Source organism: Gopherus evgoodei, chromosome 11, assembly GCF_007399415.2.
Source record: "Gopherus evgoodei ecotype Sinaloan lineage chromosome 11, rGopEvg1_v1.p, whole genome shotgun sequence".
Taxonomy (NCBI): domain Eukaryota; kingdom Metazoa; phylum Chordata; order Testudines; family Testudinidae; genus Gopherus; species Gopherus evgoodei.
In genome coordinates, this window is record NC_044332.1 from 21052135 (window position 1) to 21069029 (window position 16895).

The following is a 16895-nucleotide window of genomic DNA, read 5'->3' on the forward strand; positions in this document are numbered from 1 at the left end:
ACTCAGAAGTTTGTCTGCTTAGCTGAACTATCCTGGCCACTTAGATTGGCACAGCTGGGCTGGAAATAATCTCAAGAGAAAATGTTCTCTCATCTGATCTCCACAACCTCCCCTCAGGCTTGGCATATTTTAGGGATAACAGCACTTTTGCTTTGGCTGGAGCAGAAAGTGCAGAAGAGTGTGCAAATGAAAAATACATTTAAAAAAAGAGACCATGTTTGTTTCATCTATTTCTTTCCTTCCCCCTCCAAGAAATGGGTTGGCTCAGTTCATGTCTAGGGCAGATGCCCAGGCTGATTCTTATTTTATCCAAGCGGGTTCATGTATTACTGATTTAGAATCAAATGCTGGCTCGAGAGTATGGCAAGAGCTGCCAGGTGTGTGCAGGAGTCATTCGGGGGGCTCTGAGGACGGGAAAGGAATCGTTGCTGGTTTACAAAGAAGTGGCTTCAGTAGCTGCTGGAACTGCAGCACATCCTTCTTCCTTCCCCTGTGTGGGTGCCTGAATAGAGGGGACATATACAGGGATGTGTCCACCAGCTCCCATGTCTCCAGTCTGCCACACCCACAGAAATGCCTTGCCTGTGAGCTTCACAGCAGATGGGAAGCCTGCTCTGCCCTCATGAATTCCTAGGGCTTGTCTACACTGTGGAAACTTTCTCAACGGTTTTCAGACCACTTCAGATGAACCAGATAGAGAGCTGCTTAAGATGGCCTGATCCATTTCACTGAAACAATTTCAAGATAGCCTAGAATCCTGGCCTGCTTCTTCCCCCTCCCCCCCATGTGGATGGAAGTGTATCAGCTCTGGTGTCATCACAGTGACCCGAGACAGCATTTGAATATGTACAGTTTGGACTCAGTAGAGTTTGGTGCTAAAATGTATGGTAACTGCCTGTGAGTGGGCCTGTTTATTCTGTTGACATCAGAAAATTCACTTCTTTGGGTCAGATTATGCTACCCTTAGGCCTGGTCCACACTACGCAGTTAAATCGATTTAAACAGCGTTAAATCGATTTAACGCTGTACCCGTCCACACTACAACACACTTTAAATCGATTTTAAGGGCTCTTTAAATCGATTTCTGTACTTCTCCCCAACGAGAGGAGTAATGCTAAAATCGATATTACTATATTGATTTAGGGTTAGTGTGGACAGAAATCAAAGTTATTGGCCTCATCATTTTACAGTAGCTACCCACCATGCACCACCCCAGAAATCAACGCTAGCCTCGGACCATGGACGCACACCACCGAATTAATGTGCCCTAGTGTGGACGCATAAAATCGATTTTATAATATCGGTTTTATAAAACCGGTTTTAGTTATTTCGATTTTATGCTGTAGTGTAGACGTAGGCTGAGTCACGTAAGGATTGCCTTATTCCACAAGCAGTCTGGGACAGTTTGTGCTATAAAATGTTGATCACTATTATGTATCCCCATCCAGAACTTAGGGAGGAAAACCAATCATTTCCCCCCAACTGTCTGCTCTGTGCTTCCTTCCCAGCCAGACTAGCAAGTTGCTGCAGAAGGCGACACATTCCAAATTTCACGCCAGTTTGATTAATGTGTCTCGGCTAATTGTGTGAAAGATTCCAGTCCTTTAGAATGTGAGACCAGGTTATTGTTCATCCAATCACAGTTAGCATGTGAAAATGGGGGATGTTTAGTGTCCAAGTGCTGGAGTCAAAGGAGGGATGTCTTGGAGTGGGTCACAGAGCAACACCCATTCCTTTGAAGGGATGTTACTATGCTCTACTAAACATGTAAACCTCTTGCTCAAAGCACTTCTTTTCCCTCCTCCACATATTTTCAAGATAGATATTCTCCCCCCACCCCCACCTCTCAGGGAGTGAGTGAGAGAGACTGGCTAGGTCTGCGGATGGATGGATTTCACGTTCCAGGGATTTTAATATTTCACTTTTATATTTCTCTTAGAGAATGAGCCTGCTGAGAGGCTGAGAATCAGTGCTCATCATTTCCCCCTCATTGACATTAGATATATTGCACTGAAAGATATCCCAGGAGAAAACATTAAAAAGAGAGAGAGAGAGCCTGCTTTTCAAAGCATACTTCTCAATCTGCCCACATCAAAATAAGGAACAACTGGCCCTTTGAAGTCCAGGACACAGACTTCTCAGCCAGCCTGCATGGAAATAAGGGAAACCAGCTTTATAAATCACACACACTTCTCACCTTGCCCACATCAAAATCAGGAGCAGTCACCTTTAAAAACAAGGTTTAAAGGCCTCAGACCTCAGTTCCATAAGAATAAAAGGCATAGATAGACCATGCCTACAAGCATTTGTCACCGTGTCCAGTGTAAAATAGGAGATGCTGGCCCTTTAAGTTGAGCAGTAGACTAATTAGGGCTTGTCTACACTGGAACTTCACACGCTGACAGCAGCAAGTTTCAGTATAGACAGTGCACCAGCGCTGGGAGCCGCTCTCCCAGCGCTGGGAGCTATGGTCCTTGTGGAGGTGGGGTTTTAGAGTGACTACACAAGCCACGTTAAAGCGCTGGCACAGCAGCGCTTTAACCTTGCCAGTGTAGACTAGCCTAACTAAGGCTTTGTCTAATACGGACCATTCAGTGGCACAGCTGTAGTGCTGCAGCTGCTCCATTGTAAGGTCTCCTGTGTAGCCGCTCTCCCACCAGCATAATTAAACCACACCTAACAAGTAGCGGTAGCTATGTCAGTGGAAGAGCATCTCCCGCCGACATAGTGCTGTTCACTAGCGCATTTGTCAGTAAAACGTACGTCAGTCAGGGGAGTGTTTTTTCACACCCCTGACCGACACATTTTGCCAACAAAAGTGCTAGTGTAGGCAAAGCCTGACTCTTCAGCACTTGGTACAACAAAAATGTTAAAACAATCTAAGCCTTTTGGCTATACTGACCCCCCTAATTTCTGCAAAGCGTTGAATTTTTGTATGGAAAATTACTGATCCTGTTCTTAAAAGGTTAGTTCCTCAGAGTGCATGTAGAAGCTCTTTCAGTGAGACTGTACCTGGTTTATAGTTGGGAAGCTTGGAAAGTCCTGGCCAGGTATCCTCAGTTGGAACCCCCAGCACCTGTGTGAAGCAAGAGCAAGAGAATAGAAATCAACTGTTTCTGAATCCATCTGTACAGTCTGAGAGTCAGATTCTGATCTCAGTTACACTAGTGTGAATCCAGAGTAATCCCTTGGAAATCAATGCAATTACACCTGGACCTACTCTAGTGCATCTGAAATTGAAATCTGGCCCTGTGTGTGAAGGAGAGAGATGTTTTAGTACTGCTGAATTTCTAATAAAAAGGGACTTGCCAACGTTTAATGCCACTGCTGCTGGGAATGTCAATGTACATGTGCAGCTGCACTGACAGGTGTCATTTACAAGGGTATTTGCAATAACAGGGTTATTGTGTAGCTGTGTTTACAGCTAAAGATGTCCTTCTAGGGCCAGGATTACACTGATGAGTGGTTCTCTGCAGTTGTACTTGCACCACATGATATGCATTCAGTGGCCGTGCACTGTAGCTGTAATAGAGACCCCTGCTGATTCGAGATCAAAAAGGAAAGATGGTAAACATCTACTGACAGGTGCTAAAAAATAATTCAGGGCCTGATTCTGAGAGGTGCTGAGCCTCAATATCTCCTTTTGCCTTGAATGTCAATCAGTGTGGCTCAGCACCCCTCAAGTAGTGGAATTCAGGCCAATAAGTCACTTTTGCTGCAGAGGACTATGAGATTGAGCACATATAGATGTATTTTCTCTTTGGAATTGCAGCTGTTCAGTGTGATAGTTATTTATTACATACAAAGTGCCCTGTGTATAACACTCTGTAAATGAGCTGTGCCAAACACATAAAGCTCATACCCAGTTTATAGCATGAAATGATAAAAACCGTACTGCCAACTCCAGGAATTCAGAAATCTGAGTCAGGCTCCCAAAATCTTTTATTTGCTTTCTGCTTTTCTGAGCCTTTAGATTACTCTCAGGTTTTTCTCTGCAACCAGGAGGGCTAGGAACTTAACGTTTCTTTAAAATGAAAGCTATGATTCTCATGTAATCACCTGACATCAGGAGCTGGGGCTTGAAGTAAATACCAAATATTACAAGACTTGTGATAAAATTGCATGAGTTGACAACACTGAAATATGATACAGACAGCAAATATGGAGAGTGGTCATTAAAAGTGGCATGTCTTTTTCGTATATATATTTTGGAAACAATAATAGGGCTATGATGCAAATTCCTATATGCTGCAAGATGGGCAGAACAGTTAGGGTGACTGGTCTGGATGTGGATGAGGATACATTAATTTATGAATAGCAAATTTATAGCACAAATAGGACACGTTACATCTACAGATTGGCTCAAAGCAGACCTGCATACCCTAAATTGTGGTGGGGGAGGGGGTCATTTATAATCTGAACCTGAATTCAGAATTTTGCAGTAGGGTCTTATCTTTCTAACAAGCCACATCAAAACTTGGAATCTGAAATCCCTGAAATACACAGTATAGAAAATCCAGCTCTACTGTTTGAAGTGTTGTATCTGCTGTAATTCTGGCCTTGATTCTGCTATATGCTGAGCACCTTCTGTGAGCTACGGAGAGTCTTTAATTCCTACAGAATTAGTTCCAGTTCAGCAAAGTACTTAAGAATGCACTTAACTGTAAGTATGTGCTTAAATTCTTTGTTGAGCAGGGAGGGATTAAAGTAGACGGTTAAATGCTTTGCTGAACTGGAGTGTGAATGAGGCAAGAGCTCAGAATACCACTATATAGTATCAATTACACAATTTCATCAGAAGCTAGAAATACGTTTTTTTCAGTCTGCTATTTAAAAATTGATGTGGTCGCAAGCCATAACATTTGGGTCCAGTGTTCAATTTCCAGGGATTTGGATCTAGGGCTTTGTTTTGAGTTTGACCCCCTCAATGAATAGGTGCCTGATCAGCATGTAGGCCTGGACTTTATATATTTAATTGATATGAACATACTCCTAAGATTACTTTATCCTTCCTACATTCTTTTAATCTAGCTACAACAAATCTCTGGGTCAAATTATCAAACATTTTTTATGGAAAAAGAAGAAGCCTAGACTTAGCATTAGTAAGTTAAAATTGCTCAAGGAAACAAGGCATCTTGTCCTTCCAGACTCTCATGGTGCAGCATCACTATATCTGATATAGGAACGGCAAAATTTCTGTTCCAGTTAGCATGGCGCATGACTGAACAGAATGTGATTTCTCCTGCATACCTTAACCTCTTGTCTGAAACAAATTACTTGCCATTTTCTAAAATCAATCTGATTGAAGCCCTGTCCCTGAAAAATAGCCACAAAACCTGCACGTTTCAAAATATAAAACACTCTTTGATTGTCACACTTGTAGAACTCACTCAATTTCAGCCTGCAAACAAAAATAAAATATTAATTCCTACACCAGGAAAGATATTGTTCCCGCCTCATAATATTGTTCTGCCCTTCAATCAGCTGCACCAACACCACAATAAAGAAACAAAATGATTTTACATGTGCTGAATCTAGCTGTCACTACCATTTCACACAACTGACATATTCAGTATAAAAACAGTCCAAAGCATTTTATTTCCTGATGTCACACAGTCCTACAGAATGCTGTAGATGAAAAATATCCTCCTATAACACACGTCTGGAACTAAGACATGGGTAGGAAAATGTCACAGCCAGATGGGGCTAGAGCACTTGCCACCATTCATAAAACAGTTTGCAAAAAATTCATACAAATGCAATGTTATATTCCACAGAGCCCACCTCCCATCCTGTCTGTTGGCTGCTTTGTGTTACTAATCCTTTTATATTTTTCCCTTGTATGCTTTAGCTCGGTAACATTTTGGACAATTAATTGGTAGAGCTTGCCTTATTTTGGCCCCATTCCTAGAATCACACGGGTGAACTCCTGTACCCACATTGAGCCCTACGGAAGTCACTGACAGCCACTGAATGTGTGGCTATCTAGTTCAAAATTCATGTCTGACACTTGGGAACTTGTGCTAATAATTTAAGCTTATTAAGTTTACTTCTATCTACAATGCAAGTTTTTAAAGAACACATTTTACCTAATCAAACTCTCAGCCTTGCTGGCTAGATTGGATCAATAGTCATTTCACAGAGTCAGAACTGTCTACAGTTCAACTCAACACATTGGTGCCGATTATATACAAACAGCTTCAAACTGAGACAAGCACACAGACGTAGGTTGAAGATTTTCAAAAGTGGCTAGTGATGTGGGTTGCCTCAGCTTTTGGTACTTAAATTGGGACAATTTAAAGAACCTGATTTTTAGAAAATGCCAAAGACCTATCCTCTAAACATCATTTAAAGTGTCCCAGGTTGGACACCCAACAGTCGCTGATCAGTTCTGAAAATCTTGGTCTCAGTATAGTTGTCTTCCCAATGTAAATGTGTAACAACAATGAACCTTCTGTGTAATGGATTAACTATTTCATGGTTCTTAGACCTTCCTTCCTGATTCTTAAATATTATTTCTGTCTTTTGTAGTATAAATTATTAACCCAACGCATCAGAAGGTTTCAACCAGCTCACATATATAGTGACCTAAATTATACCGAAGTAATTTGTAGTGTAGACATAGCCTCAAGCTTGAGGCTAAAGAACCATTTTCCTACGGCCTTGGCTGCGGAGTTCTCCTCCTTGGATCAACCACCTTTGGGAAAGTCCTATTTCAGAGGGGTAAGTCCAATGAGAAGCTGAAGATGTGGCCAGGGGATGGCACTGTTGGCCACTCAAAGCAAAAAACAAGAAGAAGCTAATGTTTCATGTTTCTGAAGAGTCAATGAACAACAGCAATATACAACAGTGTATATATTGGTTACATCCACCTTGATTTAGCCCAAGAGCAGGGAGATGTGGGTCATTCAGCAGCACAAATAAAGGATGGGACACTGCAGATCATAGAAATGATTTCTCATTCAGAAATTCTATATCCCCTAGTGAATTCCCCAGTAGACTTCATTAGAATACTCCTAGTGGTCTCTCCTTATTCCTTATAGTTCTTCTTCGAGTGCTTGCTCATGTCCATTCCATAATAGGTATGTGTGCTCACCAGTTTTTCCCTTAGCAGTATCCGTAGGAGACCAACTTGGGTGCCCTCTGGAGTGGCACCCACATGGTGCACTATAAGGGGCACTGCTGGCTGCCCCCACCATCAGTTCCTTCTTGCTGCCAGGGATGGTGCTGGAACTTCTGCTGCTTTGGCTAGCTTTCACTTAGTTCAGTGCGTCTCATGAACATTTCTTCGTGAAATAGTTGTATATAGTTTACTATTTACCCTTAGTATTAGTTCTAGTTAGTTGGTCCTGAATGGGATTCAGCCTAGGGATGGGGCATGCCCAGGGCCGGTGCAAGGATGTTTTGCACCCTAGGCGAAACTTCCACCTTGCACACACACCTCGTACCCCTGCCCTGAAGTGCCTCCCCCCGCGGCAGCTCCCCCTTCTTCCCTGAGACATCCCCCCGTGGCAGCTCCCCCCACCGCCCTGAGGCTTCCCCCTTGCGGCAGCTCCCCACCCCCCACCCTCCACCCTGAAGCACCCCCCTCCAGCCCCAGTTCACCCCTGCCCCACCTCCTCCCCGAGCACGCCGTTGCTGCTTCACTTCTCCCGCCTCCCAGGCTTGTGGTGCCAATCAGCTTAGGCACCGCAAGCCTGGGAGGTGGGAGAAGTGAAGTGGCCATGGCGTGCTCGGGGAGGAGGTGGGACAGGGGTGTGCTGGGGCGGGGAGTTCCCCTGCGTGCCACACCCCCCCTTACTTGCTGCAGGCGGCCCTCCCCCTGCTCCCCTGCCCCAACTCCCTCTGCCTAAATGTTTGCAGCTACCGGGGCGGCCAAAGATCCGGCCACTGCGGTCGCTGCCAAAGAAAATGGTACCCCCCAAATCCCAGTGCCCTAGGTGACCGCCTAGGTTGCCTAAATTGTTGCACTGGCCCTGGGCATGCCCCAATCCCCAGGCTTTAAACCATGCAATTGTTGTAAGTGGCCCATGCCCATCAGTGACCGCACATCAGCTGCTTAAAGTGTCTAGGAGAAGGACACATAAGCGACAAGTGTCGCATCTGTAAGTCGTTCAAACCCAGAACTAAAAAGGAGAGAGACATCCGTCTCAGGGCACTCCTGATGGAGTCGGCGCTGACCCCGGCACCGGAGCAGAGGTCCAACTTGGCCCTGAGCCCTGCAGCATCAGTATGGAGTGCCCTGTCGGTGTCGTCTAGTAGCCCGCACCAATCACCCTCCCTGGCCAAGAAGCCCAAGAGGTCTGCAAGGGGAAGATCTCCCACTTCCAGTAAGGGAAAGGAGAGGACCGGAGGAGAGCCAAGACCCGTGCCGGGTGGCTCAACACCTCTGTCAAGGAATCGGGCCCCAGCTCATGTTGAGCAGTCAAGGCCCTGCCGTACTATGCCTGCCACGCTGGACAGTGATGAAGGTCTCTGTCAACTCAAAGTCCCATTGATGCCTGAGGCCCGGCAGGCAGCGCAGGAGTGCTGTCCACACCGGCTCCGATGGTACCCAAGCCCAGGAATAAACCCGTCTTGGGACCATTCCGAGTGTCACTGCCTGAGCAGCGCTGCTCCCCATCACGGAGAACATCCTGCCAGCGCTCACCTGCATGGAGCCATCATGCCTCGAACTTTGGGACACAGGCTCAGAAAAACCCTCTTAGATCTCTGGAACACGAGCCCCAACAGCAGAATTCAAGGCATGGCTCGCCAGTAACCTGGCACAGATGTGCGGAGGCATACGCCCCCTGGCATGAGCATCGAGACCAACCCATCAGGTCTCCAAACTCTCGGTACCGGTCCTGCAACTAATCGGCAGAACAGAGTCACCACTCAACTGCCCAATAGCCCCCAAGATGCAAATCATCTCGATCAGGGAGATTCTATCGATGACCAGCCCACTCCGACTCCTGGTCCTGCTCTAGATCCTGGTACATGTCAAACAGCATGAGGCATAGATCGCTGATCTACCGACACAGATCTGCCGAACACCAAAGATCCCCGGGGTCCCACGGAAGGAACTTATCCCGATCAGACAGGTCAGCATTGAGGCACAGTGGCCAGCACCGTAGTGAGGAGGGTCACCAGGCCAGCCGGTCATGGTCACTCCATTCTGCTTACGACTCCAGTGCTGATCAGGAGTCCCTGATAGCAGGACAGGCTCCAGCACCAGTGGTACCGTTGACCTCATTGGCACTGCAACCGATCCCGTAGCCTCTGGGTCAATGGCTAGCAGTGTGGTACCCTTGGAATCCATGGGGGTTCACCCAGCCTTCCCTAGCCTCCTGATTGGTGGCGGGAGCCTCAGATAGGCCAACAGCTGCAGCATCCCATCCTCCTCAGGAGGTGGAAGCCCCCCAGGCAAAGATCCCCACAGACCCATGAGGACAGGGGAGCAGCCAGTTGGACCACCGGGGGATGTGGTGGATCCTTCGGTGCTGGCTTTGTCCTCATCATCACTGGACGAAGCGATTACGGGTCCCCCTTGCCTAGTTCCACAAGATGATGCTAAGGCTTATCAGAAGCTTTTGAAGAGGGTCGCCTCTAACTTGGGGCTCCAGGCAGAGGAACTTGAGGAGCCGGCAGACTCACTGTTTGATGTCCATGGCAAGCAATAGAGTGGCTTTACCCCTACATGAGGTGGTATCAGAAATAATTAATGCCTTATTGCAAACCCACTCCTCCCTGCCGCTTATCTCAAAAAGGGAAAACGCAAATATTTTGTGCCAGCTAAAGGCCATGAGTATCTCTATACTCCCTCGTAGTTGAGGCCGTAAATCAGAGAGAGAGGCAGGGTCAACCTGGGGCTGTGCCCAAGAATAAAGACTTGAAGAGACTGGATCTGTTTGGGCAAAAAAATTATTAACCTTCCAGCCTTCAACTGAGAGTGGCCAACTACCAAACCCTCTTTGGCCACTATGACTACAATCTGTGGCAGTGTATGGCCAGATTCGAGGTCTTGCTGCCCAAAAGGTCCAAGAAGGAATTCCGGGCAATCCTTGAAGAGGGCACAGCTGCAGCAAGAGCGGCCCTCCAAGCAGTCTCGGACGTAGCAGACTCCATGGCTAACACCATGGCCTCAGCCATGTCCATGCGAAGGGCGTCCTGGCTGCTTCTCTCGTGTCTGTCAACGGAGGCTCAGCAGTCGATGCAGGACTCGCCTTCGATGGCCAGGCACTGTTTGCAGAACAGACAGATGGTAAACTGCCTGGATTAAGGATTCCCACACTGCCCTGAAAACTCTGGGTCTGTATGTTCCTGGTACAGCCCGTAAGTGGTTCAAACCACAGCAATCTCAGGGCCAAGAGAGTCAAACCTGCCAGGAGCCCCATTAAGAAGACTAGGGGCTACAAGCACTGCCCAAGCCACCCACCTCTTCCCTCTTCCCAGTCAGGCTCGACTCACAATAAGCATGGGGGCAAGCGAGCATTCTGAATGTGCGCTCGAGGGTGACCTACCAGACTTTACCCCGGCTCCATCTGTCCTGCTGTTCTCCAGCTACCTTTCTTTTTTCCTCCCCACATGGACAGCTATCACTTCAGACCGCTGGGTCTTCAATACTGTGGTGGAGGGTTATACGCTATAGTTTCCTCCGCCCCACCCCCTTTTCCTGTCCCTCTTCAGGGACCCTTCTCACAAGAGTCTCCTCGCACAGGAGGTAAAGGGGTTGCTACAGTTGGGTGTGGTGGAAGAAGTTCCTCTCAAGTACAGGAACAAGGGGTTCTATTCCTGGTACTTCTTAATCCCAAAGGCCAAGGGCGGTTTGTGGCCCATCCTGGACCCGAGGGACATATCTAAAGAAGCTCAAGTTCTGCATGGTCTCCTTGGCTTCTATCATCCCCTTCCTGGACCTGGGAGACTGGTACGCCACCCTCAACTTGAAGGGCGCATACTTCCACATAGCAATCTTTTAAGGTCACAGATGCTTCCTCCAGTTTACAGTGCTACCACTACCAGTTTGTGGTCCTCCCGTTCGGCCTGGGGACAGCACTCAGAGTGTTTACCAAGTGCATGTCAGTGGTGGCTGCTTACCTCAGGCATCAGGGTATCCAGATCTACCCATACCTCGATGACTGGCTTGCCAAGGGAACTCCAGGCCTCAGGTCCAAGAGGATGTCATGGTGCTGGAAGCCATGTGCCACTCCCTGGCCTTCTGATGAATGACAAAAAGTCTACGTTCTGGTGCAGAGGATAAAGTTCATTGGAGTGGTGCTCGACTCGACCTGTGCCAGAGCGTTCCTGCCACTAGAAATGTTCCAGACTTTGATGGACTTCATTGCCCAGGTCTCCACGTTTCCCCTGACTACAGCCAGGGTCTGCCTGTGCCTGCTGGGTTACATGGCAGTATGCACAAACGTTGTCCACGATGCCAGGCTCTGGATGCGTCCCCTGCAGCAATGGCTGGCAATGGTCTATTCCCAATCCAGAGATCACCTGGATAAGGTCATTACCATTCCCTGCCCTGACTGTACTCGCCTCACTGTTATGGTGGACTGATTGCACAAATGTCCTAGAGGGGGTTCCGTTTGACACCCCCCATCACTCCATCAAATTGGTATTGGACACCTCAGACTTCGGCTGGGGCATGCACCTTGGCAACCTCCAGACCCAGGGCATGTGGTCCCCGGAGGAGATGATATTATGCATAGACGTCAAAGAACTCAGGGCAGTCTGCTTGGCATGCGGATTCTTCCTACCTCACCTGTCAGGTAAGGTGGTGAGAGTCCTGACAGACAACACGGCCTCAATGTTCTACATCAACAGGCAAGGGGGAGCACGTTTGTCAACTCTCTGCCAAGAGGCACTCCGTGTCTGGCACTTCTGCATCAGCCACGAAATCCATCTGGAAGCTTGTCATCTCCTGGCGTCAAGAACATGCTAGCGGATCACCGCAGTAGGGACTTCTCCTCTCACCACGAGTGGTCGCTCCACTTGAAGGTAGCCTACACAATCTTCCAGAGGTGGGGAACTCTCCAGGTGCACCTGTTCACCACAAGTCTAAACAGGAATTGCCACCAGTTTTGTTCGTGGGAAGGCTTGGGTAAGGACTCCTTCTCTGATGCCTTGCTGCTGTCATGGTCAGGGAACCTGATATACGCATTCCCTCCAATTCCTCTCATCAGCAGGGTCCTGGCAAAGATCAAGAGAGACACGGCACAGGCTATCATGATCACCCCAGTGTGGCCCTGCTAGCACTGCTTCAGCACACTCATGAACCTGGCAACGGCCCTCCCTGGCCCCTGCCCAACTGACCAGACTTGCTGTCACAGGACCATGGTCAGCTCCTGCATCCCAACCTCATGTCCCTCTACCTCTCGGCATGGATGCTGCATGGCTGAACCCAGAGGAGCGGATCTGCTCAGATGAGGTCCAACAGGTCCTCCTGGGAAGCAGGAGTCCCTCAACCAGACTGACTTATCTGGTCAAGTGGACAAGGTTTTTCTACTGGGCGTCCAAGCATGGCACCTCTCCCACATGATCTTCCATACAGTCTATCTTAGACTACCTGCTTCATCTGAGAAACCAGGGCCTGGTACACTCTTCCATTAGAGTGCATCTTACGGCCATCTCCACTTTTTACCCACCAATCCAGGACCAGACGGTATTTTCTCATGACATGATGGTCAGATTCTTGAGATGCCTCAAGAGACTCTTCCCACAGGTATGGATTCCTGTCCCACAGTGGAATCTTAATTTGGTCCTCTCTACACTTATGGGCCCGCCCTTTGAACTGCTGGGTTCCTGCTCCTTTTCCCACCTGTCATGGAAGGTTGCATTTCTGGTGGCGGTGACTTCGGCAAGACAGGTCTCTGAAATTAATGCCTTGACCTCAGGACCTCCATACTTGGTCTTCTACAAAGATAAGGTTCAGTTGTGGTCCCACCTGACCTTCCTGCCGAAAGTGGTCTCCATCTTCCATATGAACCAGGACATCTTCCTCCCCGTGTTCTGTCCCAAACCGCACAAGATCAGTGAGAAGATGCGTCTTCACTCCCTGAACATCCAGAGGGCCTTGGCTTTCTACTTAGAACCTAACAAACCTTTCTGAAAATCAACTCAACTCTTCATCGCTACAGTGGATAGGATGAAGGGTCACCTGCTGTCCTGGAAGAGGATTTCCAATTGGTTCATCTCATACATAAGGACCTGTTACAACCTAGCGGGGGTTCCACCACTGCCGATTGTCAGAGCCCACTCAACAAGAGCGCAGGCGTCTTCGGTGGCCTTCCTGGTGCACATCCCTATCCAGGACATCTGTAGAACAGGTCCTCTGTTCACACGTTTACCTCTCATTATGCCATCACTCAGCAGGCCAGAGACAATGCTGGGTTTGGCAGAGCTGTGTTGCAATCTACACGTCCGTGAACTCTTACCCACCTCCAGGGGTACTGCTTGGGAGTCACCTAATATGGAATGGACATGAGCAAGCACACAAAGAATAGAAGACAGTTACTTTTTCCATAACTGATGTTCTTCGAGATGCGTTGCTCATGTCCATTCCATGACCCGCCCTCCTTCCCCACTGTCGGAGTTTCCAGCAAGAAGGAACAGAGGGTGGGGGGAGCCGGTGGTGCTCCTTATACTGCACCATGCAGGTGCCACTCCAGAGAGCACCAGAGCCGGTCCCCTATGGATACTGCTAAGGGAAAAACTTCTCGCACCAGTGCATGTGGCAAGCACACACACCTAGTATGGAATTGACATGAGCAACACATCTCGAAGAACACCAGTTACAGAAAAGGTAACTGTCTTTTTTTCTTGGTTTCTGCTGGTGCACCAGACGTCCCATGGACATCAGTAGACCCATAGTTCAAATCTAACATAAGTTGGAACCAGATGAAAAATTAAAACTAGAATTTCTGAGAGGGTCTATGATACAGAACGATGGCAGACCCTGTTGATTTTTCCTAATCCTCTTAACTATCCAGCAGCATATAGTTCCATGAGGAGTCTCTTGTATGGCCTTCGGCTTTCAATCTACTCCTCTTGATGGACGTCAATGATAGTGTTCACATTAACATCAATGGGAACAGGAGTGTGTCTTTAAAGGGCTTGTCTACATGTACAAAGCTACAGTAAAGCTCTGCAGATGTGCCGCTGTAGTACTTTAGTGTAAACTCTGCCTACACTGATGGGAGGGATTCTCCTGTCAGCATAGGTAAGCCACCTCCCCAAGAGGCAGTAGCTAGGTCAACAGAAGAATTCTTCCATTGACCTAATGCTGTTTACATGGGGACATAGGTCAGTTTAGCTACCAACCTAATTTTCTAGTGTAGACCAGCCCAGAATCTTGTTCCCATTTTCAGTGCAGCAGTCATAAATCAGCAGCATAAGCCGGTAGGACAGTGGATCTTAAATTTTAGCAACCCCAGGACGCCCATTTTTATTTAAATTTTTTCACGGACCCCCAAGCTCCCCATTTAGCCCCAGTCCATGCCCCTACTCCACCCCTTCCCCCAAAGTCTGATCCTGGCTCTACCTCTTTCCGCTTCACCCCTAAACCTCCTCTTCCCTGCCTCTTTCTGACCCCTTCCCCGAGTGTGCCCTATCCCCGTTCCTCCCCTTCCCTCCCAGTGCCTCCTGCACGCCGCTGAACAGCTGTTCCCTGGTGTTCAGGAGATGCTGGGACAGGAAGGGAGGGAGGGCAGGGGAGGAATTGATCAGTGAGGCACACGGACCCTCTGGAGTAAGGACCTCAGTTTGAGAAATGCTGCACTAGGACAATGTTAGCACCTCTTGAAAGAGAACAATCTACTGTATGCCTTGGCCAAGTAAGGGAACAGGATTTGCAGTAACTACATACCTTTTATGCCTCCTTCAGTTTGATGTCAGTGTAATTGGTTTTAAATTTTTGATGAGATGACAAACATCAAAGGAAAATCATTTTGATGTACTCTAGTGACTATAGGAAAGTTACTAAATATAAAATGGTTTATAGGATATAGCTGTAAACTTAGCACATTGGACTGAGGATTCAAACCAAATTACGTCTCTTGTATAAAGCAGCCATGCTCAGGATGTAAAATTTAACAATATGGATATTTTCCTCTCATTTTCCTGGCTGTATTTTACTCACCGCCCAGATCTTCTCCAGCTGTTCCAGAGTACCAGTAACTGCTGGGAACATGGGTTGACCCTGGAGCATTTCAACGAATATACAGCCTGCACTCCTGCAAAAAAGAAAATACCAACTCATTCAAGTAAGCGGCATGTACAGTATATATATAGGTAAAAAAAGTCTATCCTCCAGCATCTTGGCCTAGATATTAATGTAACTCTGGGTAGAGTGGTAGATAGTATTGTAGTTATGGTCCCTGGCACTTACACAGTGATACAGATAGGGCTTTTTTTCTGGCTTTTGGCCACTGATCTGTCACACCACACCAGAGAAAGCATAGAAGGCATTGTGAATTCAGAGAGTTTTCCTGCAGAAGTAATTAATTCCTCACTGCAAAACTGAACCCAAAACAACTAAACATAAGCAATTTTCCAATGAGTATTCAACCTAATTTATTTAAATGTGTATGTGTGACAAGCTGTCTTGGTTCTTACTTTTTCTAAAACTATTCTCCTTAGTTTCTGATATTGCATTTTTTAGTTACCATTCCCTGTCAACTCAGTACTTTTTACTCTCTCTAAACTAAGGCTTTGTCTACACTGAACTTTCATCAGTAAAACTTTTGTTGTACAGGGTTGTGAAAAAAACACAGCTCCGAATGACAAAAATTTACCGACGAAAAGTGCCGGTCTGAACAGAGCTTTGTTGGCAGGAGAGCACTGTTATTCAACAGCCATGGTTTAACTGACCATGGTTATAATTGACTTCACTTCTAACTAATGGCATGCCGCACAGGGGGAGTAGTGGTGGAAAGAATTAATATTTCCATTCTTTACACTGTTAGATGCATCTGACCTTACTTTAAAACTAGCACAGCTATTTTAGAGCCATGGCCAATGTCAGTTGCACTATTTTCAGAGGAATAGCCCTTCAAACTAGGCAGTTCAGGTGTCCTTGGGACATTAGGGAAGATGGACAAGTTCAGAAATGTCTCCACTGAAGCAGTAGGGCAACCTCTGAGCTTGCATGGACTGTCTGGTCTTTTGAGTACCACTGTTCTTTACTGGCTCTGACGTCTGAAATACATAGGTAAGTATATGAGGTTGTGTTGCCCTCTACTGCTTGGCGCAGGCAGGATATAAATTCTCATATTCTGCTACTACTTCTAACGGAGATTCTCTTTTTCCTCATATAGCAGGGGCATAAGGGCTGATTGCCCACTCACAGACTGCCACCAATGTAATCCACTGATTTCATTGTACTCGTGTAACTCCATCAAATCCAGTGGAGTTACTCCTGATTTACAGCAGTGTGAAAGGGGAATCAAACCCCTGTATTTTTGAAAAAGAAAGACCATGAAATGCTAGGTGGAAATGGTCATTAGCTTTAGCAGCAGCATGGGACTGCAAAGTCTTACATGGATTCATATCAGACCTAATTTATTTGTAGCCCCCATGATAGAACTAGGCAGCTTTCTGGAGAGCCTGTTTTGATAAATATAAGTCAGTACAGTGCTGCCAGGGCTGCTATTTTAATCTAAGACATCAAGGCCAGGAGTGTCTCTAACTTTCAATTGGAGGTGCACTACACCTCTTCAAGATCAGGGCCAGCGTTTCTGTCCTGCTAGGATGTTTGGACATGTGAGTGACATAAAAGGGTGTTGCAGAACTGATCTCTGTTACCTAAACTGCCATCTGACACAAGGCTCTAGAGCAGCAGAGTTCCAGTCTGAACAGAAAAGAATATAGGACACAGAAATACAGAGCTGCTAATTATTAGTGCAAAGATCCAG

At 47.0% G+C, this 16895-nt stretch overlaps 1 protein-coding gene across 1 annotated transcript in view; it reads right to left on the reverse strand.

The window, feature by feature from the left end:
* Nucleotides 1–16895, reverse strand: part of CDK15 (cyclin dependent kinase 15) — a 72736-nt gene that overhangs the window by 38079 nt on the left and 17762 nt on the right. The window contains exons 9-10 of the mRNA XM_030581019.1: nt 15122–15215; nt 3013–3076 (exon numbers count right to left, since the gene is read on the reverse strand). Of these exons, the coding sequence (XP_030436879.1) occupies nt 3013–3076; nt 15122–15215 (158 nt within the window). The remainder of the gene's footprint in view (nt 1–3012; nt 3077–15121; nt 15216–16895) is intronic.